The 20948-nt window shown below is 49.3% G+C and overlaps 13 protein-coding genes across 14 annotated transcripts in view; 8 read left to right on the forward strand and 5 right to left on the reverse strand.

Annotated features, from left to right (window-relative positions):
• Positions 1 to 724: 724 nt before the first annotated feature.
• Positions 725 to 1564, reverse strand: H257_07171 (hypothetical protein). Its single transcript, XM_009832609.1, has one exon. The coding sequence runs from the start codon at positions 1497 to 1499 to the stop codon at positions 876 to 878; it is 624 nt and encodes a 207-aa protein (XP_009830911.1). The 5' UTR covers positions 1500 to 1564; the 3' UTR covers positions 725 to 875.
• Positions 1565 to 2168: 604 nt separating this feature from the next.
• On the forward strand, positions 2169 to 3337 carry H257_07172 (hypothetical protein; the record flags this gene model as incomplete). Its single annotated transcript, XM_009832610.1, has 4 exons — positions 2169 to 2286; positions 2350 to 2585; positions 2643 to 2716; positions 2785 to 3337. The coding sequence occupies 4 exons, from the start codon at positions 2169 to 2171 to the stop codon at positions 3335 to 3337; spliced, it is 981 nt and encodes a 326-aa protein (XP_009830912.1).
• A 255-nt stretch (positions 3338 to 3592) lies between these two features.
• H257_07173 (hypothetical protein) lies at positions 3593 to 4473 on the forward strand. Its single transcript, XM_009832611.1, has 6 exons — positions 3593 to 3775; positions 3830 to 3944; positions 4005 to 4051; positions 4113 to 4160; positions 4221 to 4277; positions 4337 to 4473. The coding sequence occupies exons 1-6, from the start codon at positions 3620 to 3622 to the stop codon at positions 4424 to 4426; spliced, it is 513 nt and encodes a 170-aa protein (XP_009830913.1). The 5' UTR covers positions 3593 to 3619; the 3' UTR covers positions 4427 to 4473.
• Positions 4474 to 5431: 958 nt separating this feature from the next.
• On the reverse strand, positions 5432 to 6186 carry H257_07174 (hypothetical protein). The gene is made up of 2 exons (XM_009832612.1): positions 5777 to 6186; positions 5432 to 5522 (listed from the first exon to the last, which is right to left on the reverse strand). The coding sequence occupies exons 1-2, from the start codon at positions 6131 to 6133 to the stop codon at positions 5508 to 5510; spliced, it is 372 nt and encodes a 123-aa protein (XP_009830914.1). The 5' UTR covers positions 6134 to 6186; the 3' UTR covers positions 5432 to 5507.
• Positions 6187 to 6772: 586 nt separating this feature from the next.
• On the reverse strand, positions 6773 to 7469 carry H257_07175 (hypothetical protein). Its single transcript, XM_009832613.1, has 3 exons — positions 7369 to 7469; positions 7140 to 7310; positions 6773 to 7086 (listed from the first exon to the last, which is right to left on the reverse strand). The coding sequence occupies exons 1-3, from the start codon at positions 7409 to 7411 to the stop codon at positions 6839 to 6841; spliced, it is 462 nt and encodes a 153-aa protein (XP_009830915.1). The 5' UTR covers positions 7412 to 7469; the 3' UTR covers positions 6773 to 6838.
• A 546-nt stretch (positions 7470 to 8015) lies between these two features.
• H257_07176 (hypothetical protein) lies at positions 8016 to 9967 on the forward strand (the record flags this gene model as incomplete). Its single annotated transcript, XM_009832614.1, has 5 exons — positions 8016 to 8039; positions 8117 to 8138; positions 8294 to 8589; positions 8713 to 8819; positions 9074 to 9967. The coding sequence occupies 5 exons, from the start codon at positions 8016 to 8018 to the stop codon at positions 9831 to 9833; spliced, it is 1209 nt and encodes a 402-aa protein (XP_009830916.1). The 3' UTR covers positions 9834 to 9967.
• Positions 9968 to 10112: 145 nt separating this feature from the next.
• H257_07177 (hypothetical protein) lies at positions 10113 to 11691 on the forward strand. Its single transcript, XM_009832615.1, has 2 exons — positions 10113 to 10575; positions 10639 to 11691. The coding sequence occupies exons 1-2, from the start codon at positions 10138 to 10140 to the stop codon at positions 11035 to 11037; spliced, it is 837 nt and encodes a 278-aa protein (XP_009830917.1). The 5' UTR covers positions 10113 to 10137; the 3' UTR covers positions 11038 to 11691.
• H257_07178 (hypothetical protein) lies at positions 10982 to 11727 on the reverse strand. The gene has a single exon (XM_009832616.1). It carries the CDS (start codon positions 11680 to 11682, stop codon positions 11047 to 11049), a length of 636 nt encoding a protein of 211 aa, XP_009830918.1. The 5' UTR covers positions 11683 to 11727; the 3' UTR covers positions 10982 to 11046.
• A 666-nt stretch (positions 11728 to 12393) lies between these two features.
• H257_07179 lies at positions 12394 to 16470 on the forward strand (the record flags this gene model as incomplete). 2 transcript variants are annotated; one of them, XM_009832618.1, is made up of 12 exons in its annotated part: positions 12394 to 12978; positions 13087 to 13199; positions 13514 to 13607; positions 14027 to 14062; positions 14172 to 14474; positions 14553 to 14624; positions 14704 to 14883; positions 15083 to 15147; positions 15598 to 15670; positions 15761 to 15826; positions 15882 to 15940; positions 16086 to 16470. In XM_009832618.1, the coding sequence occupies 12 exons, from the start codon at positions 12394 to 12396 to the stop codon at positions 16144 to 16146; spliced, it is 1707 nt and encodes a 568-aa protein (XP_009830920.1). In that variant the 3' UTR covers positions 16147 to 16470. The 2 variants fall into 2 exon arrangements, with proteins under 2 accessions (XP_009830920.1, XP_009830919.1); XM_009832617.1 differs by having other exon boundaries at positions 15878 to 15940; positions 16086 to 16419.
• A 168-nt stretch (positions 16471 to 16638) lies between these two features.
• Positions 16639 to 18081, forward strand: H257_07180 (hypothetical protein). The gene is made up of 2 exons (XM_009832619.1): positions 16639 to 17211; positions 17267 to 18081. The coding sequence occupies exons 1-2, from the start codon at positions 16840 to 16842 to the stop codon at positions 17558 to 17560; spliced, it is 666 nt and encodes a 221-aa protein (XP_009830921.1). The 5' UTR covers positions 16639 to 16839; the 3' UTR covers positions 17561 to 18081.
• A 601-nt stretch (positions 18082 to 18682) lies between these two features.
• On the forward strand, positions 18683 to 19416 carry H257_07181 (hypothetical protein). The gene has a single exon (XM_009832620.1). It carries the CDS (start codon positions 18701 to 18703, stop codon positions 19313 to 19315), a length of 615 nt encoding a protein of 204 aa, XP_009830922.1. The 5' UTR covers positions 18683 to 18700; the 3' UTR covers positions 19316 to 19416.
• Positions 19417 to 19760: 344 nt separating this feature from the next.
• On the forward strand, positions 19761 to 20390 carry H257_07182 (hypothetical protein; the record flags this gene model as incomplete). The annotated part of the gene is made up of 1 exon (XM_009832621.1): positions 19761 to 20390. The coding sequence occupies one exon, from the start codon at positions 19761 to 19763 to the stop codon at positions 20388 to 20390; it is 630 nt and encodes a 209-aa protein (XP_009830923.1).
• A 150-nt stretch (positions 20391 to 20540) lies between these two features.
• The window catches only part of H257_07183 (hypothetical protein), a gene marked incomplete at both ends in the record, with an annotated part of 1138 nt that continues 730 nt past the window's right edge, over positions 20541 to 20948 (reverse strand). The window contains 2 exons of the mRNA XM_009832622.1: positions 20541 to 20570; positions 20668 to 20906. Coding sequence (XP_009830924.1) covers positions 20541 to 20570; positions 20668 to 20906 — 269 coding nt within the window. The remainder of the gene's footprint in view (positions 20571 to 20667; positions 20907 to 20948) is intronic.

Genomic DNA, 20948 nt, shown 5'->3' on the forward strand with positions numbered 1-20948 from the left:
GCTAGGCGTTGATCTTATGGGTTGCGCATGCCTAGAGTTAGTAGTGATGACTGCACGACACCTTCGGGAAAGAGAAGGTCACACTGACGCACAAGGTTGAAACACATAGCATTGTCGGTCGGTTTGACCTTTACCGGTGCGCCATTAGCGTGGCAGTCTATATTTCCAAGCCGCCGACTTACGACTGACTTGCGTAGATGCATAGTTCTCATGCAGCTATATCTACTCTACGTCGTTTCGCCACTCGCCGCCTCAACATTTGGCCACCACAGCCACTACGCGACAACAATTTTCTGCGCTCCGCTGTCATAGAGCTGAAAATGGACAATGAATTTTAGGACGCATCATTGGTTGATTTTTCTCTGTTATTAACCAATGTCACTGTTATTAACCAATGTCAGTGAAGGCAAAAAGTCGCTGATATTTCAGCGGCTTATGGAAAAAGCCAAAAACCGCTGACACAAAAGTCGCTCCGAACACGCCCTAAATGTGGCACGGAACTCGGCCCTTACGTATAGTAGTACGTATTAATACTCGAGTAATATACCAGTAGTGGTTGATTAGCTGTTACAGTGCTGTATTGAAAAATCAGCCAACAATATTGTCCTTTTACCCAAAATGTGGACTTTTGTGCTGATTCGCCAAATCTATCGATTGTAACTCCCTGCTGCTACTCCAATTTCCAAATATCATGGACAACAATTGATAAAACCACATTTCGGAATGGAATGAAGGGAACTTCTTCGACCTTTGCCGCCATGTCGAGGAAGACGGACCAGGTTTCCACAGGTGCATACATCCTCGGCATACTAGTACGGAAGGGTAGGGTGTATATTATGTCTAAATCTCTAAACGAACGGGAAGGGTAAATGTGTTTACAAGCGCAAGAGCGACGAGCCAAATTGGAACGCTCCCATGACCACGGCACCGATAGCTCCTGCCATTACCATTGGTCGGGTACCCGCCGTTGCCTTGTACAGCATGCCAGTGGCACCAGCGGCAAGTACGGGCACAGCCTTGTCCACGGGCACAAAACGCTCCAGTTCGGCGGTATCCGCAAGTTCTTGGATGGACGAGTACATGAGCGCCAAGATTCCCAAAGCATTTCCAGCACGGGAGCCGCGGTGGCCAGCGGCGTTGAAAAGGCTGTTGAGACGCACCTTGAGCTTCGAGCTTGGCGCGTTGCGGATGCCTTCGACGACACCGATTGCCCCGCCACCAAGGATGCCACCAAAGTAACTCATGCCGATGATGTGGGTAGCACGTTCGTGGAAACCTCGCCCGCGAGCGTCGTATTCCAGGTAATCGGCCGCCGATGGTGCGGTGGTGCCCGCGATCCCAAACACAGGCGCAATTGCGCCGAGGTCGATCTGGGAGTTGCCGCCAAAGTCAGGGAGGGTCAACGGACCCGAAGAGGCCGCGAAGGCCTCGAAGGACGACTCATCGTTCTTGAACTCGGTGTCGTTCCACCCGTTGGTGCCGTTGTTGTTGCGGGACATGTTCGCTCGCTCTCGAAGGATGTGCGCCAGAAACAGTGACTTGCAATCCAATCGTGAAAACGTTCGCACTTAATCGAACATATGAATTATCTCGTATACAACAAATAAGTGCGATTGAGAGACTGCAGAGTCGTACATTAGAGGACATGTAAAGTGATAGTGTACGGTTAAGTATTAATATTAAGAAAAAGTGAACAATTTGAAGATTTCAAGAATATATTTCGTTGAACTAGTCCTATTAATAGTATATTTTCGTGAGTTTTGGAAAGGCGGGCGAAACTTGCGTGGCGCCACATGTCGGCAAAAATAGATATTTTTCCTAAAAAAGAAAGTGTTTGGGTATGGCTAGGCTCCAAAAATTGTTTTTTTGGCACCTTCCAAGACAAAAAAGACAGGGTGACGGGAGGAGTGAAAAATATGTCACAGCCAATGTTCTTTTGGATGTCATAAATTCCTTACATACACTGAGTGATTTATTACGAAAGTGCTCCTGTCAGCCCTCCTGCAACCTAATTTCTGACTCGTAGAAACATCTCCCGCCTAAACTGGCTTTGTTCGACATCTGCATATTTCGGCCGAAATATTTTTTCTGTAGCTTCCACCCATACAAAACACGAGATATTATGAAAATATTTTTCACGCCGGGGAAATGATTTTTTTCGAACGATCATGCCTGACAGTTTGAATAACCCATTCCTCCAAGTTTGGGTCACCCAACCTATCCGACGCCTTCCCCGAAGCGCGTGGATCCATCACCTACGCGTCGCCGCCTATCGATATCGTGTACGTACATCATGCGAAGAAGTACTACCTCCATGGAAACTTCTCATGTTGCAAGCGATGTGGGTAGACATGACACTTATTGCTGTGACGTCCCTGTCGGATGTGCCATTGCCGCCCGGCCACGACCTCCTTGGCCCAGTGAGCCCTGTGGACCGGTTAACCGCCAAGAGCCCCAAACACGCTACGTTTGTTGACCCGAAGAAGGACCTCAAGCGCGTTCGAAGCGTTGGATTTGAAGGCGCGGACATCGTGGAGTTCGAACCGACGATCTTCACCACGACCGTCACGTCGGGCGGAGTCCCGGTACGTACCTTCGTCGTGTATTATCGACGTCTCTAACTGCGTGGCATGTGTATGTAGGTTGGGTTATCCAACATGGAACGTCGAAGGATTCGAAGGCGTTTGGATTCGTTCGAACTTGAGCGCAAGGATGAGTAGGTCGCGACAACCTTCATGCGCAAACATGATTGTAGAGAGTAATGGAATCATTATCCATGAGTAGGCGAGTGTGTCGTCAGAACTACATGGAGGAAGGGTACTTGGATCCGGACGAGCGAGCGACGATCTTGGGCAACGCGGGCTGCGAAGCGTCGTCGTTTGAAACTGTGGAAGCCGAGCTCAACCTGATCATTGCACATCGCAAGGAGTCCAACGAAATGGACGTTCAGTGCATATACGGACTGGGCGAGTACGGCGCGGAAGACGACATCCACCTCTCGGCATACGACGACGACGCCAGCGACGACGACGACGACGACGGTGGTCCGTCGCCATTCCACTGCACGTACTTTGCCACGACGGCGGACACGACCCACGAATGGAAGCAGACGCTGGACATCATTGCGCGAACAGATGGGATGGAAGAGGGCGGGGTATGGCACAACCCCTTTCGACCGTCTCCCGAGCATGCAGACAGGTGTCCAAGTACAAAGGACGACACGTGGATGGACAGCGACGCATTGACCGCGTGCAGCAGCGTTTCGACCGCATGCGAAGAGAACTACTCGGACCTGGACCTGAGCAGCACCGACGTCGGTGACGTGTCAGTCCTGTAAACACACTTAGGCCACCCGAATGAACAGTAATAGTAGCGTGCTAGGTAGGAAGGAACCAACATAACAAGGTGCATCAACCCTGGGACACACATGCAGATGCATGTACATATGAAGCCTGCCTTCGTGACATGCGCTTCGGGTTTCTCATTTCCTGGCTGAAATGGACACGAAATAGTGTAGTATTGTTTTAAATAGTGTGGTAACATTTGAACCAATGGGAGCCACGGACTGGAATTTCGATCTTTGGGCGAAACGGCGGCAAGTTGACATTATTACAGTAGCATGTATCGGAAGGACGTGCCGTTCGCTGCGCACAAGCTCGTGACGCGACGGAAGCCTCGACAGGAGCTGTCCGATGAACAACGGAAGGAGCTTGTGGAAGCATTCGACATGTTTGACACGAACAAGAGCGGCAGCGTCGACTACTATGAGCTCAAGGTGAGGACTTGGACTGCCGCATATACAAGTACATATCGTGGTTCAACGTACCAGGTCATGATGCGGGCGTTGGGGTTTGATGTGAAGAAGCAAGAAGTGGTCAAAATGGTCGAAGAAGTCGACGTCCATCGGTCAGGACGGGTGCATCTGGACGACTTTATGGAAATCAGTACGTTGTTGTCAATGGAAAAAGCATGGGAACCCCATTCACATTCTGCATGTTTCGCAGTGCGTCGCAAGATCACGTCGCGCGACCCGGACGAAGAAATCATCAAGGTACGCTCGGTTGACCGATGCCGTCGAACATGTTCCCATCGCCGCGCGGGTGTCGTCGTAGGCGTTTACGTTGTTTGACGACGACCAGACGGGGGAGATCACGCTCAAGGTGATGACAGACGTGTGGAGCACAGGCGTCACCACAGCTCACCATCCATATACTACATAGAACATGCGGCGCATTGCAAAGGAAATGGGCGAGTCCCTGACAGACGACGAACTGCAGGTGCGTCTGTCGAGATTCTCATCATGCAACCCATCGTAACGCATGGCGGCATGCTGCAGGCGATGATCGACGAGTTCGACTCCAACCAAGACGGCGTGATCTCCCAAGATGAGTTTCTCGCCATTATGAAGCAATCTAGCATGTATTAACACAAGGGGGTGTCGTTGTTTCATCACACTATTCGCATAAATCAGTATACATAATATATTATTAATATTTTAATATTAATAATATATTATGTATACTGATTTACTATTAAAATAGTATTATGCATTCGATTACAGAATTCGAAGTTGGGAGTGGGTAGTCCAATCGAATAGTGGGCAGACTATCGGCTAGCCAATGAAATTGATTCAATCCAAAATTCCAACCAATGGTACTTTAGCTATGTTTGGCCCAAGGATTTGGCCCATTTGTCCCAATCGAACATTTTACATTCAATATTTGTATACAATACATTTTACGGTATTAAATGGAGCCTCAAGTGGATTTCTTCACTATGATGCTCGTCACCTATAAACTACCAATTTTTCACAAAAATGTCAGACTTCTATTTCATATTCATTACTCAAAATTTCAGCAAATTGAGACGTAGAATCGACAGATCTCAATGTGGTGAAGAAATTCTACGTCTCATATTCAAATTTGGTGATGAATTGGTCCAGAAATAGATATTTAACCTGGGTGGCCGCTGAGATGTATCTTGATTTTTGGATGTGACTCTTATCCGTATGTAATATCCGGAGGCAGTAGGGACCTTTAACCTCCCACTGCAGTGATAAAACGCATAAAATCGGTATTTAACGTTTTGGTTTTTGGGTTTAACGACATTAATTGTACGTTAAATAATAAAACCTCCACTCTTCGATTTGGCCAGTTGGAAGTTTTTAGATGACGTTCATCATATGTTCTGTAAACTGCTCACTGTCAAAATTTGAGTGAAAAGCACAATACAGCGACTTGCTAACTAAACTATGCACCGACGCTTGCATCGCTCGTACACGACCATCGCATGTCCCTGTGATGATTCAACGCGCCATGCAGAGTAGTTCCTGCATTCACAGATGTATACATGTAGATGCATCCTTGCGCAGTGGCGCGAGTTCCTCCATATGTAGTTTGATTCCTTGTGGGGGAGCTGAAGACAAAACAAGTGGGTTTGTGTAACTTGACTTGTTAAGTGTTTATATACACCAGTACAACCAGTGCCTCATCAACAGATCAAACAACTTAATGTTCACGGCCCTACAAGAAACGATTCGATTAACCCTCCCTCTTCGACACGATATCCAGACATAACAAGTCGACTTGCTAGCACGCGTGGTACCCTGCCCACGCATGCTTGCAAGTAGTCACACGTTGCTGGGCTTCTGGTTCGTTGTCGACAATATACATCAACTTCGACGACCCAGAAGCACAGCAACGTGACAGGAAGATGTAGATAGACAGACGCATGCATGATGGATGGGTACACCATGTGAATGGCTCCGCATTATTACCTGGACGGCGCGGATGCCGGGGAGGGTGATTTCCAAATGGGCCAACAAGTCGCGGGTGTCGTTGTCAAGTTCGATGGTGTCGACGTTGATGGCAGAGACATCCGGTACGAAGTCCAAGCGGCGTTCGCGTTCTTCTTCTTGCAACTTGAGCGAGATGCCGCGCACGGGGCCGCGTTGGATGCGCTTCATCAAGTGCGTGATGTACCCGGCGATCTTGTTGCGCATGCGCTTGGAAGGGATGATGGCCACTTCGTCGCAGACACGCTTGTTGGAGTCGAAGTCCAAGTTCAAGCGAGCGTAGTACTTCTCGATGATTTGGATCGCAGAGCGCTTCACAGTCTTGGTACGGACACCCATGTTGTTGGTTCAATTACAAGTCAAGAAATGACACCTTCCACGTTTGGTCGATTGTGAGGACCACCAATGCACCGCATGGGAAATTCCACGAATCAGAGCTCTGTATTCTGAATACTCGAAACGGATTGGCTACATTTCGGTGGCGTCCAGTTGGTCGAATTTTGACCAATCCCTGATGCTCTTAGGTCAGGCAGTTTTGGTTTCAGCGTCGGGGAGTCCGCATGCGCGTCAGCCAAGTCAATGGTGGACGGCGTTTCTACGACGTTCTGCTAGAGTAGATGCGGATGTCTCCACCGCAGGTGCGGCTTTCGATCGCTCGATCTCGGCCACAGTCGTTTCCACCGCAGGTTTAATGAAGAAGGATGGGAGAATCTACCGAAAGGTGCTTATTGCTCTTGACCGTGTGGTGCATTCATGATGAAGTCGTTACTGCATTCATGTCATTTGCGTTGTTCACACCATAACTACCCTGTAAGGGTGAAGGAGTGACTGGAATTGAAGGATACGAGTGTTCAACTGACAAGTCCAGCAAAGGGACTACTACGCGAATAGTGTATCACCACGGCATCTCCGTCGATTAATAAATAAGTGATACCAGTAACGTTATGGCGTTCATATCGAAGTGACAACGAGCATGAAGCCGGACTATTCACAATGGGCATGTTGATTCGTTAACTGCTCCTGCTCCTTACGTATGTGGTGGTATTACGTGTGGGTTGCGTTGTGGTCATCGCCGTGGTCATCGTCCAGGGGCACGAGCTCGTATTCAACGCTAGAAATGTTGTTGACGGTGTTGATTGACGACGGCGCGTTCGGCGTCGACGCAATGCCGTCGGGGTGGGGTGCAATCTTGCCCCATTGTGTCACGTTGAGGCGCAAGAAGCCATTGTACACGTCGGCGTTCGCATTTCGAATGACTAGGACGCGACCCACATCAAGCAGCTGGATTTGACCTACGACATTGTTGCCGTTAACTTTGAAGGCAACTCCAACGACAGAAACGTACCGTTTCGGGCGCTCAGCACCACCGTGCCTGTTTCATCGCCCACAGTGGCTTCAACTATCCGAACGACGGACCCATCGTATCGAGGTTTCTCGGTGACATGTCCTAGTGCATACACTTGAACCACCAAGCAGTGTCCCTTGGTTGCAGGCGTCAGGTCCTTGACTTTGACGTCTACGCATGTGTTCGTCAGGTATTGCTCGGTTGTATCTGTATCTAGATGGAGTCGTACATGTCGCTCGGCGCAAGGGTTTCTTTGTGTTTACAGCCGCCATGATGAATGTCTCGAGTTGTTGCGCGCGCTGCTGCGTGTGGAGGTCGTTGGATTCGAACTTTACCAGAATCGGGGGACTTTCCGGATACGATGAAACAAATCCGGATAACATTTTCCCCAACAACGAGCTCATGGTATGACATTTGAGAAATATGAACACAGAATTGGCATCGACGTGCTTATTACGGGACTCAGAAAGATGGACAAACTTGCTGTTAGTACGAATAGTGCTTGAAACAACTTACCTTACAGTACCGACATCGGTAACTGGTTAAGAGCTTATTGACACGTGAGCGCCACTTATTACGAATCCTTCAACATAGTATCGTGTGACCGCCGTTTGGAATCGTTTCGCAACGTGTACACACACCGCACAACGGAGCCTCGTTGCCCACCTCACTTGAAGGAGGGGCAATGCCGACAAATCGCACCTCCATCGTGAATAATACAAGGAACGACTGTAAAGCGGCCAAATTTCACAGAGAACTCACCGACGACATCCGACGAGCTCCTCCAAGAATACCATGCCGGGAGGGTAGTGACGAAGGCCCTCCATTTTTTTGCCCAACTTGCTTTGTTTCGCCTTTGCTCAGCACTCAGACCGAATGATCTCATTGAGTTCCCCCGCAGTAACCGTGCGATCGATGACGTCAAGTCCAAGGTTGCGTCGTCGCCATACAATAAAAATATTTGTGGGGATGACTAGGGGATAGCTGTGGCGTTATCAGGTACTGACGTGACGAAGAAGACACGGCTGCAATTGGATTGATCAGGGGCATGTTGCATTGAGGGAAATCGATATACTCGAGTGAGGGTGGCGTGGCGTTGTACAAGAGCCTGACCCCGTTCATCGCACGCGCACTTGACGCTCAATATACTATAGCTTCGATTTTTGGATCGTTTGCCAAGTTCAAGGAGCTATTGGGCGACGCCCCTGGCACCAAATCGTCGAGTCGCGCGAACGTCAGCGCAGGGGTGCTGGAGTCCATGTTGATTGTGACGCCGTTCGATATGATCAAGACGCGGCTGCAGAAGGATGGAGGTGGGCAAGGGGCAGTTAAAAGGCCCCGGCACTTGCTTGCGAGCGAAGGGGTGACTGCGCTTTGGAAGGGCGACGTGCCGACGATGCTGCGCCAAGCGTGCAACTTCACGGTGTTCGCGATTGATGAATTCGAACCTGTGGGCCAAGGAAGAAGGTGACGGTAAGGCGACCGATGTGTGGAAGAAGGAGGTGAAAGGGATGGTCGCGGGCCGGCCTTGAACACGCCAATGGATGGGATCGAGACGCGCCTCATGCCGTAGGTCTCGGTGCACGGCCAGGAGCCCAAGTACAAGGGCTTTGTGCACGCCATCGGCGTCATCTCCAACGCGGAAGGGTACATGGCGCTGTGGAAGGGGTTGGTCCCGCGGTTAGCACAGTCATCACATGGACCGTCGTCACACCAATCACATCGTTCGTGGAGCTGGCTGATCAATAATGTATAACAACAGTGTTCTGTACTACTGACTGTATGGACCCCTCTACATCATGTGCTTGATGTACTACGTAGTACTTCATACTTCGAAGTACATGCAAGCTTAGAAGGTTTCAATGTATGTATAGTAATAATGCTACTGTAGGTAGGTAGTGCTACACTTTCCTGCCCGCCGAGTATAAAAATAGCAAGGAAGTTCCCCACTGCGTGAAACGGTCGTGGACGAGGGAGCAGCAAGCCGCCGCTCCATGCATGTTCTCACGACGGGCCTCCATCGAGCCTATAGGCACGTCGCGGGAAGAGGCATCCCCGCCGCGGCGGCATCGACGGGCATCGGCAGGAGAAGTGTTTGCGCCGCTTCTGTCGCTCCTCGGCGTGCCGCCAGCTTCGTCGGCAATGTCGATGTCGGCGCCACCGACAACACAATCCCGCAGAAAGACCACCAACACACCCGTGTATCGGTTCCACGAAGATGGGCTACGAGTGCTCGCCATACCGCCTGCGAGGAGAAGGAGGAGGAAACCTACCGACGATGCTGTGTATACCCCAATGGAAACCACCATGCCACAACACCCCGACGTTCTATTCCACCCTTCGTCGTCCGGCCTGAGTCTCAAAGCTGCGTCCTCGCACACTACCTTCGGCTCGCAGTCCGACACCGAATCAGCTTCCGACTTCCGCGCCGCGTCGGCGCCGTGCGACGCCGTTGTCCGCGTGTGCTTGATATGCGATTGCACGGCGTCTCGGTTCCCATCCCCAAACGAACTCATCCCAAGCCCTTGCAAATGCAGCCTCTCCTGGGTCCACCTCAACTGCCTCCAAGAATACCGCGAGGCCAGTGGGCGGAATTCTTGCCCTGTTTGCTTTACCACTTGGTACCAAGGGTATGCACAAGTGAGCTTCCGTCGAAGCTTTAGCATGAACCTCTTTGGGCCAGGACATAAATAAACGTCATTTCTCGTGTCGTTGACGGAATCAAGAAGAAGACCTGTACCTGTACAGCACATGCCGAATCTTCGCGACTGGAGATCTTGGTGTTTCGGGGTTACTACTACTTTTGACATTTAATATTATGAGCGTTATACAGTAGATAAATTGTCCGGATAGAGTTCATATTGTGTGACTTTTTCAGGGAAAAATAATATTCTTCGGCTTTTCTATTATCTTGGGAAATGTATGTGAATTATCCGTACGTTTGCGCGGGCTTTTTCGCACATTTCAATTTCACCGCCGCCGTGGACGACAACGCGTTATGGCGACACTGAACGCCTTCGATGTCTTGATGAAGCGCAAGACGACAGACACACCCATGAAATCGACAGGATTCAGCATGGCAAAGGTCTCCCGCAAGAGAAGAAGCACGTATCCCCCTGTGGTCATGGAGGCGACGGAACCAAGGGTGGATGTGGACCTGCCTAGGAAGAAGCACAAGCAACACCAACAGCTCTTTCTCGACCTGGGACAGAAGGACATTGGTGAACGGACATGCTCTGCTTGTGGACTCTTGTACATGCATGGAGTCGAGTCCGACGACCGAGCGCATGCCCAATACTGCAAGAAGTTGGGCCAAGGAATTGTCATATCTGGGTGGCGATCTGAGCGCGTACATCGAACCTTGGACACAAAGGCAGCGCGAATTATTGAAATCCGAGGCGATGACTCGTCGGCACATGTCAAGAAGTTGCTGCAGGTACATTCAAATGACGCCCCCTTCGTGGTATCATCGTGTATATGCATAACACGTATCGTATAGATCAAATCCTTGTTGGACGACGCACTCGGTCTCGTGGACGAAGGCGCGTTCTTGAAGCAAAAACACTTTGTGTACCTGCATCAAAACCGCGTTGTGGGTGTCGTATCTGCCGAAGACGTGGCAACGGGATATGAATTGGACTCGTCGTCGGAGATCGTCTCGATCGAACCGTCATCGCAAGGGCACAAGGTTATGGTTGGCGTGAGCCACGTTTGGGTCCATCCCTCGTTTCGTCGGCAACAGATTGCCCGCGCATTGGTCGACGTCATGCGGCAAGGGTTTAGCTACGGCATGACCATTCCCACGTCCAAGGTCGCGTTTTCCCAGCCAACAAATGACGGTAGATTGTTTGCCGCGCAGTATTGTGCCCCGCACCCGTTGTTGATTTATTCAAGTTAACACGTATATCTACTCTCGAGAGTCATCGCGCTTCTTCTTACACTCTGCCAAGTACGCGTCAAAGTTAAACTCGTGTGGCTTCAGATTGAACGCTTCGACCGTCGAGAACAGGTCGTCGTCGACGTAACGCGCGAGAACGGCGTCCAAGAGGACGGACGCTTCTGGCTTGTCGAGCACGTTGGCCACGTCGCCACGCACAAGCGCAAGTTCCTTCGACGGCACGAGGTCGTCGAAGAGGGATACCGTAAGACACGGCGGCGCTTGGGCTGGGTTTTCGCGGTAAGCATCCAACGTGGTGAGGAGGAAGCACTTGTCTTGGAACTGGGACAGCATGGTGAAGAACCCTTCTTCCTTCGTCTCCGAGTTGACGCGATATACTGGGAAGACGAAGAATGAGCATTTCTTGCCCCGCGCGATCAGCGTCTCCAGTTCTGCAGCAGTCAGGACCGTGGCCAGCGCGTCGGACTTGGCGTCATGGTACTCGCCCCAAATGCGTCGAATCGCGTCTGGAGTTTCCTGCTGCAAGTCATCAAGCTTCACGAGGGACTGCAGAGATCGCGGCGATGGGAAGTGGAACCCGCCGCCGGTTGATGTGGACATGGACCGGCGTGTCCACCCATGCTGGAATGTGCGTGCAAGGAACATCACGAAAATGACACAGGTCCAATTAAGTCCGAAGGTTGAAGCGGACTTGATGTCACGATATTTAATAAAACGTTTTTATTGTCGATTTGATACAAATTTGGGGAGGAGTGCAATCGACTCGCGCCAACCAAACCAATCCACAATCGATCTGATTGGTTGAATTTCATTGAGAAATGGGTTTTGATTGGCTAATAATTTTGAAGTAGCCAATCAAGTCGATTTAAATTCCAACGAGAAACCACGCCACAACACGAAATTTCACTCGAAAGGACAATAAACGTTTCGTGTTTATATTGCCACAAACAAAGCAGACTTTACAGTTAACGTTAGTACAGTAGTACTAGTACACCTTGTACTGCGTAGTATTACTACTCTGGAGTACGTAGTAGTACTGTAGTAGTCAGCACAACAAGCTATGCTACCATCTATGGAGCACTTATAATTGCTATCTATTATCAGTAAGAAGTACTAGTATATGTGTACAGTTGTCCTGCCGATGAAGAAGGAGCCAACAATGCTCCTCAGCTTAGAAACTAAGTAATATTTTCACATGTGTCAAATGTCCGAATCCCAACACGATGACTGGAGTCACCCCTACAAAACCCACCTATCAGATGGCGGATACAAACTTCAAGTCTACGTGCGGTTAGGGTGGCTTTGAAATCACCAGCCCGGCCAATCAACGGCAGCCATGGTCATTGTCATATTACTATGTCGCCCACGCTCGACAAGCTCCGCCGCGCCTTTGCCGGTCTCGCGCCACGTGTCCTTGATGCGGAACTCCGTATCCAAAGCAGCTCTTCGGTAGCGCGCGTGTCTGCGCTCCTCGTGGAGTCCGAAGATGCGCACGGAAGCGAATACGTGAGCTCCCGAGACATGCGCCGCACGTTCGTGTCTGGGTTCGACGGGTCGGCCGGCACCGCTTTGATCACCCACGACCACGCGTACTTGTGGACGGACGGGCGGTACTTTCTGCAAGCCGAACATCAGCTGTCCAAAGACTGGACCCTCATGCGACAAGGACAGAAGGACGTACCCACGGTCGAGGAATGGGTCGAAGCCAACCTCCACGCCGGCGACGCATTGGCGATCGACCCGCTGCTCACGTCCGTGGCCACGGCGCGACGTCTCGTCACGTCCGCGTCCAAGTCGAACGCGTCGGTCGTGTGCTGCGAATGGGGCGCGAATGTTGTGGACCAAGTGTGGGCGGACGCCCAGCCCGCTCGCGTGCCGTCCGACCTGCAAGTGCTTGGAGAGCAGTTCACCGGCGCGTCTGTCGCCACGAAACTCTCCAACGTACGTACTGTTTCCATTCTTGCAAATATATATATATATATATATATATATATATATATAAACGTTTATCAACACTCTAAACGTATATATTTGGCTACTATGTGGTAGCTTCGAGTGGACTTGGCCAAGAAGCACGCGACGGCTATTGTGCTCACGGCGCTGGACGACATTGCGTGGTTGTTTAACATTCGCGGCTCGGACGTCGAATTCAACCCTGTCGTGTACGTATATATAAATATATCATATAAATTATATATATCATAAATATTTGTATACTAGTATATTGGATATAAATATATGTTTTATTTATGTATATGTTTTATTTATGTATATGTGATATATAAATATATGTATTTGTGATATATAAATATATGTATATAGATATACTTCAGTCAAATATACATATACTTTGAAGTACCATAGTATTATACTAGTATGTATTATATACAATCATATTAGAAGTATAATATACCTATACTTGTATACTATATATATATATATATTCCATACACTGACCTTAACTATATGATCTTAGCATGGCGTATGCGTTGGTGACGGTCACCAGCGCCACACTATTTGTGGACGCCCAGGCCCTGACCCCCGACGTCCTGGCGCATTTCGGCTCCCACGTAAGGATTTCCCCTGTCGTCCATTCGTTCTTCGTCGTTTATTCGGAATATATCTACTTTCCATACATCGGTAACCACAAGTTTGCAGTGTTTGAAGTTGTCACCATTAGAAACTCCATTACTTTATTATATCCAATATAAAAATATAAAAATATATTGTAAGCTTATTCCGAGCGTGGACTTGTATCATCTATCTGTACATATCATACATATGATTGGATGAATGTAGACTGGGTTTTGGAAATTTTATTCCATTTTGGCCAATGAAAGTGCATATAATTATTGAACGACTTTGCCTTGCCCATGAAGTTGTAACCTTTTCGGACACATTTTCATGGTTAATATAAATGGACAGGAAAAATATACACACGTTGTTGCCACTATCACACTAATATAATTCCCATGTTGGCTACCATTAGGTCCAAATCCAATCGTACGACACCGTGGTTGCCGAGGTAGGCTTGGAAACATCTTATAAATCATCGTCATGATAAATCGATATACATACTATCTCGGACTTATGCCAATCAATCAATATATAAACACAACGAAATATGATGATAGATCGAAGCGTATGCCGCGAGTGTCCCCAAGGACACCGCGTCCATCTTGGTGGACCCTGCGCAGTGCAACGTCGCGGTCTTCTCGGCCATCCCGCCGGCTCTGCGCAAGGAAGCGCCATCCATCGTCCTCCGCCACAAAGCCATCAAGAACCCCGTGGAGATCCAAGGCATGAAGAGCGCGCATATTCGCGACGGCGCGGCGCAAGTCCGATTCTTCCATTGGCTTCAAGAGGCCGTCACGTCTGGCCAAGTCATCACGGAAGTGTCGGCCGACAAGAAGCAGCAACAGTTTCGTCGGCAAATGGTACTGAAAAAAGAGCTGAAATGGTCCAATATATTGGACGTTTTTTCATGTTTTTTTTCACGTTTTGAACTACGATAGGACCACTTCAAGTCGTTGAGCTTTGCGACCATTTCCGGGTCGGGCCCCAACGGCGCCATCATCCATTACCATGTAAATGTGGCTTTCGCGATATATATAAATATATATTTCTATGAAAATATTTAATTTTTTCACCACGATACCATATTAGGCGGACGACGAAGCCACTTGTGGCCGTGTCACCACAGACCAAATGTACTTGAACGATTCTGGCGCGCAGTACCTGGATGGGACCACAGACGTGACGCGCACGGTCCATCTGGGCCAGCCCACGGCCCACGAAGTCCACTGCTTTACTCATGTGCTCAAGGCGCACATTGCGCTGGCTACGGTAATATTCTCCACATATATATATATATACATCGTACTAGTAAATAGTACGAGTTACGTGAACGAAAGGACAAACGTGGACTTGGAGTATACTAGGAATTGTATACGAGGACACTTAGTGGACGTCGAGTATATATGTGAACACTACTATTCATAGTATTTTGTGTTTTGGCTTAATATAATAAATATGTTTGGTGTAGGCTGTGTTTCCCAATGAATGCGAAGGCGTCAAGCTGGATGCCATCACCCGCGCGCCGTTGTGGAAGTACGATATTCCCCATATTTTACCCCAAAATTGGACTTTTGTGCTGATTCGCCAAATCTATATCGATCATTTTTTTGTACTGATTTTTATGTAAAATCGTGGTGATTGGTATCACACTAATTGAGGGCACACACTAATTACATGTTGAAGATGGTTTCCTGGAATCTGATTGGCTCAATTATGCTGCCGATTTTCTTGAGTACATTTGGTTGTGTCGATTCATTCTCTATGTCGCTCCAGTTTACAGTTAGAATAAACACAACAATATATATAAATATATAGAACATTTATACATATATATATATATATATAAATGTGTCTCTCAACGTGTGAACTCCTCGGACGATGGATGTTTTGCTTGCCTATGTATATCAAAAGATCATGTGTAACCAGTGATATTCTATTGAAAATAAAAACAAGGGGTGAAAAAAAACATATTATTTTTCGTAGGGTTGGCTTGGATTACCGCCACGGCACAGGGCACGGCGTGGGGGCGTTCTTGAATGTGCATGAAAAGGGCGTGGTACGGAATATATATATATATAGAATCGATCGATTCCTTGATATATTTATGTATACACTGGATTCATATACAGTCTATGGTTGTGTGTAGTTGATGTCGTTCAAGCTCAACCCCACGGGGCTGCTCATTTCCGAGCACATGATTGTCAGCAACGAGGTACGAAGTCATTTGTAAGTTTCTCGACACTTTTATACCCACACTCTGTAGCCAGGGTATTACGAAGACGGCGCGTTTGGCATTCGCATCGAAAACCTCATGGTTGTTGTCGAGGTACTAAGAAGAATATATGTATTCTACTCATAGTAGTAGTAGTACTAGCTACTGTACAGGGTATATATATACATACTAGTACATATTCATTATTTTTACTCTGTATATATATATATATTGGATGGATAATATATTTGTATCATAGGCCCCCCACGTCGGCAAGTCGGCGTATGGCAAGTTTTGCACGTTTGAAACGATCACGTTGATCCCTATCCAGCGCAAGCTCATCGACGTGACGGAGCTCACGGCCCATGAGATCGCCTGGGTCGACACGTATCATGCGGACGTCCGCGCCAAACTCTCGCCGCTCTTGGAAGGCGGTGCATTGGCTTATCTTGAGCATGAAACCCGCCCCCTTGTGCAGTAGATGGCAATCCACACTTCGTAACGGGAATACATGGGACCTACCACGCCAGCCTGTGGTGGTCTTGAACTACTCTTTTTTGACTGGCAGTCAACAACCAACGGAACTAACTCTGTATCGTCCACAGCATTGCGGCGATTCCTATGGACATGTATATACATATCGGTGTACTAAGTAGCATGGGTGAGATTTACATGGGTTTTTCAGAATCTTTTTCACCCAATTTTGCCAATTTTGGGCGGCGATTTCATTCAACACAGCCCAGCAAATTGATCAAAACAGTATGATTGGCTAAAAAGAATGATTTTAATAATGTAGCCATAAAGGTTAGTTACCTCTTAAACTTGGTTTTATATGAGATATTGCAGGAAATTCGACAGAATTTTTGGATAATATGAAATATTTGTGTCACGTGGTGCTTTCTTGGACCTCACCATATACGTGGTGATATATTGCGACCCGCCATTCCTTCGAATCGAACGTCCATCGTCCTGCAACATCATGATGTTGCCTGCCCACAAGCATTCTGAGCTCGATGGCGACAACGACGTCGTCGGCGCTCCACGAGCCTCTCTTGGACAAGGATCTTCATGACGACGACGGGGACGCGACAGATGACGACGACGACGACGATGACGACAATCGAAAGTCGCAAGCAATCATCTTGGCGCGGCTCAAACCAATGGGGGCCGTCGCCACAGACGGCATGGCGTCCAAGTACGCCGACACGTTCACACCACCTCTGGAGCGACTCATGACCGAGAAGGAGTTCCGCGTGGCGATCGGTGCCATAAACCAAACGGTCGCCGACTACTTTCCATGCATGTGCTGTGTCGTGTACGCGTACGTTGGCTACGCGCTCACGTGCGGTCTCATATTGTGCTGCGCCCGCCCATGTACGTCCGAGGTAGGCACATGTCCGTGATTTGTTGGCGAATCTCTCATGGAACAAACCCTTCCAGGTCGACCTGCATGTTCGACGGGTGCTTCGACGCATCAATCGCAAAGACATCTTCCAAAACCACGGCATTCGGTGGCGACTGCGGCGGACGCGGTGGACGTCGTGGATCGAAGTGTCCCATAGCCCCGAACACGACATTCGCCGCATCGTCGTCACGATTCCAGACGTGCGGCGCATGTCGGTGCCCATTCCGAGCAGCAGCCATCGACCGTCGTCGAGACCCGCAAGTCCCGTCGGCGGTAGCTCTACGGGGCCGTCCATCCCCAATGACCGACGTCCGTCGTCGCCACTGTAGCTAGCCATCTTTTGACCATACACTTCTGATCGATGCATCTATCGCACAGTTGCCTCGTTTTTGCACTCTGGTGGCTTCTTAGGATGTACTTCCAATTAACGTCATCACACACAATGGCTAAATTCTATCGAAGGATATTCACCGTAGACTTGTTATCACATGGAGTTCTTCCCATTCCCATCTACGACAACGTTGATTGATGCACACACACGACGCCGTTGTCGTCGGTGACTTGCTCCAACGTACGATTATGTACATAACTTACTGTAGCCTGGCCCCCCACAGCTGTACATCCGTCGCCTCCAGCTACTCCCCGCCCTCCAGCAGGCTCTCCAGTACATGTCACACACTCAGACTTCTATGTACGCCAGGTATGCCGCGATAGATTCGAAAGCGAGTTGGGTGCTCGAAGCATACGCATGGCGGCGATCTTTGCTCGTGTAGCTTGCCATACACCTTTGATGCCCACCCATCATGCTGGAAGGTAAACAAACACAGGTGTCATGGAAGAGAAGTCAGTCCTACAGTACCAAATATTGGACGTACAGTAGCATCGTGGCACGAACCGCATGGTCGCCCAGGTAGCGTACTGTACTGTCGATGCCGACGAACACGATGTCCGCAGCGAGATTTGATCTACCTTCATACGTTGGCGATAGCAGCAAGAAGCACAGTGCTCAAGCGAGGGGGTCTTCAGTCCTCAAGTGTCACATAGTAGTCTGGATGATGTTCTCGGCTGCATGTCTGTGTCGCGACAGGCCTGATTGACGTTGCACCTACAAATATACGGTAGTACTGTACTGTAGTCCCGTCGTCATCAGACGCCGCCCGCGTCCCCTTCGACCGGCGGCGGTTGCTGTCGAGTTAGATGTTGTTGGGAGCATGCGCTCGTCGGGTCTGTCCTTCCTTGCATGTTTGGCGCTTCTGACCGAGCGTTTCACTTTCAAGGTGGCGGGAGTTCTTTGGTTTCCATATTTCTATGGACCAATCACAGACATTCTTGAAATGCCCCAACCAATCAAAACCCAGGAAGTCAGTGGTCTCGACCAATCACAAGGCCGGTGGCCTGTCTCTGTCAAGGGAGATATCGACAGCATCATCCGGCCGGTCATTTTCAAATTCGCCGAGTCAGCGGCAACGATGGATGCGCATATCTTAGCCTGTGTGCGCGGTCAAGTCGTGACGTCGGCCCGCTTCTTGGATCGATCTCCATATAACCACAAGAAGCAGCCTGAGGCGTACATGCGGGAAAGAAAGGCAACGGAGGTCGAACCGCACACGTGGCATTCGACAGAGGCACCGAGCGCGATGGTCGTACTCACGTCGCGCGACTTGCTATGCGCCATTGCGACCTACCAAAACGGACTCTTCCCCACACTCCTCCCAGTGTTCACGTCGGGGCATTGGATGTCGACGTTTGCCGACAATGAGTTCGTCGCCATGCACCTTGGACCGCACGGCCGTGTTCGAGAAGCACTGCTGCATTGCATTCTCCTAGACAACCTAGACTTGCTCCGACTGCTGCTTCGATGTTTCCCAAGATACCCCACAGACGATTATCGATTCCACGAGGTAGTGGACGCCGCGATTGCGCTGAACAGACCGACGATGGCTCGCTTTCTCATGCACTTGAAGCCAAGAAGTCGATGCATTTCACGGGCATTGAGCTTGGCGGTGAAGAATGGACACGCGCACATTCTTGACGAGTTTCTCGATGGCGTGGACAAGGCCGGCATCGACGTGATCAGGCCATAGCAACATTATTTAACTAAGGGATGCATGCTTCTTCGCACTGTTGAGCAGTACTACGTATAAATTGTACTGAAGTATTTCTTTTGATGTGCGGTAGATTTCCTTGTATTTTAATATTATTATTTTTGAAAAACTTGTTTTTATTTACAGTTGACTTTAGCGGTGGTGGTATTAGAGAGATTTTGCAAACCGTCCGGCCACTCCCCCGGCACTTCAATTCCACGTGTTTGACAAAACAAGAACTTACCTCTGGGATCAAATAGTAAAACTCACCATACTTTATGCTTTTGCACGGGAATTGTCTCTGTGTAGGGATAAACGCCACGCCACTACACCATTCATTTGCACGAGCCACCTGCCACCATGTCCACACCGACGAAGAGCGCGCCGTTTCACGGAGGACGATGACATCCTTCTTCTCCGTGAGATCAATGGACGCCTGCCCTTCATGGCCAAACGTGGACAGGTCATGGTGCGCTGGTCTGCTGTAGCAGAAGCCGTTCAAAGCCAAGACGGATTCGACCGCCCGGGCTTCGATGGCAAGAGAGCCCAAAACCGCTTCACTCTGCTCCTCGAAGGACACCGACACAAAGACGAAGAAGGAAAGCGCGCGTCTGGCACCGACGAGGGTTACGGTGAGAAGTTCCAGCTCCTGGACGACTTATTGTCTGCGTTTGACGACTGGAAAAACGAAGAGAAGGTGCGGCTGGAGGAAGTGCAGCAGGAACCAGACCGGGTGGATGCCATGGCCGCGACAATCCGCGACGAGGCCATGAAATCGCTGGGAAAGCGTAAAAAGGCGGGACAGGACGATGGCGAGGCAGGGTCGGGAGGTGGGAGCGCCATGACGAAGATGATGAAGATGATGCACGACGACAGCAAAGCCGACCTCGAGTTCCGTATGCGTGTGTACGACAGCGACCTGAAGGAGCGCGAAATTATTCGTGAAAAGGAGTTCGAGGATCGTCGATGCGAGCGAGAGCTGCGTGCAGAGCAACTTCGATTTCAGCACGAGCAGTTGCGAGTGCAACATGAAATGATGATGAAATTACTGTCGACACTCGGTCAATCTCAATAAATGTTTGAATCAAGTCATTTGATTGAGTAATTTGTATTTGTTAGACAACTACTACTTCCAATGTATCCAAGTAGGATTCTAGAGTTGGTGGCTCGAGGTCGAAGAACTTACTAATTTGGTTTCCACCAAAGTAGCAACACTGGCAATTGGTCAGAAGCATTGCAACTGAAACAACTCTAGCTACTGGAGACAACCTAATCTTTGACAGAGTCTTAAAAGTAATAAAAGACCACAGGGTCTTCATCACTTTAAAGTTCCATTCGACAGACTGGCGTACCCGACTCATCCACTTGTTGAAATCTCGTTGCATGGTACTGAGACCATTGCCTTTGAACCCGGACAGCATGTGCTCGGACACCCCGTACGCTGGATCGCCATAGATGACTTTCCTCGAAAACACCTCGGGATGGTTTGCTAAGTAGCCCAATAGCCTACGCTCGCGAAGCATGGTCGTATCGTGTCGGCGGCCCTCGATGGGTCCAAAGAAGTGGGCACACAGTCCGTCCGGAACAGTAACTGCTTGATAATTCAGACAGTGCACACGTTTGTGACCGCTGT

This window comes from Aphanomyces astaci, assembly GCF_000520075.1.
Source record: "Aphanomyces astaci strain APO3 unplaced genomic scaffold supercont1.14, whole genome shotgun sequence".
NCBI lineage: Eukaryota > Oomycota > Saprolegniomycetes > Saprolegniales > Verrucalvaceae > Aphanomyces > Aphanomyces astaci.

What these genes read in the sequence shown, in the direction of transcription:
- H257_07171 (XM_009832609.1), bottom strand. Translation starts at nt 1,499, where the DNA reads ATGTCCCGCAACAACAACGGCACCAACGGGTGGAACGACACCGAGTTC.
- H257_07173 (XM_009832611.1), top strand. Translation starts at nt 3,620, where the DNA reads ATGTATCGGAAGGACGTGCCGTTCGCTGCGCACAAGCTCGTGACGCGA. An exon ending in GGACGACTTTATGGAAATCA is followed by an intron (nt 3,945 to 4,004) that starts GTACGTTGTTGT and finishes CATGTTTCGCAG; the next exon opens with TGCGTCGCAAGATCACGTCG. An exon ending in CGGGGGAGATCACGCTCAAG is followed by an intron (nt 4,161 to 4,220) that starts GTGATGACAGAC and finishes TATACTACATAG; the next exon opens with AACATGCGGCGCATTGCAAA.
- H257_07174 (XM_009832612.1), bottom strand. Translation starts at nt 6,133, where the DNA reads ATGGGTGTCCGTACCAAGACTGTGAAGCGCTCTGCGATCCAAATCATC.
- H257_07175 (XM_009832613.1), bottom strand. Translation starts at nt 7,411, where the DNA reads ATGGCGGCTGTAAACACAAAGAAACCCTTGCGCCGAGCGACAT. An exon ending in ACCCTTGCGCCGAGCGACAT is followed by an intron (nt 7,311 to 7,368) that starts GTACGACTCCAT and finishes ACACATGCGTAG; the next exon opens with ACGTCAAAGTCAAGGACCTG. An exon ending in GGTGCTGAGCGCCCGAAACG is followed by an intron (nt 7,087 to 7,139) that starts GTACGTTTCTGT and finishes ACAATGTCGTAG; the next exon opens with GTCAAATCCAGCTGCTTGAT.
- H257_07177 (XM_009832615.1), top strand. Translation starts at nt 10,138, where the DNA reads ATGGCGACACTGAACGCCTTCGATGTCTTGATGAAGCGCAAGACGACA. An exon ending in ATGTCAAGAAGTTGCTGCAG is followed by an intron (nt 10,576 to 10,638) that starts GTACATTCAAAT and finishes CGTATCGTATAG; the next exon opens with ATCAAATCCTTGTTGGACGA.
- H257_07178 (XM_009832616.1), bottom strand. Translation starts at nt 11,682, where the DNA reads ATGTTCCTTGCACGCACATTCCAGCATGGGTGGACACGCCGGTCCATG.
- H257_07180 (XM_009832619.1), top strand. Translation starts at nt 16,840, where the DNA reads ATGGCGACAACGACGTCGTCGGCGCTCCACGAGCCTCTCTTGGACAAG. An exon ending in CCCGCCCATGTACGTCCGAG is followed by an intron (nt 17,212 to 17,266) that starts GTAGGCACATGT and finishes AAACCCTTCCAG; the next exon opens with GTCGACCTGCATGTTCGACG.
- H257_07181 (XM_009832620.1), top strand. Translation starts at nt 18,701, where the DNA reads ATGGATGCGCATATCTTAGCCTGTGTGCGCGGTCAAGTCGTGACGTCG.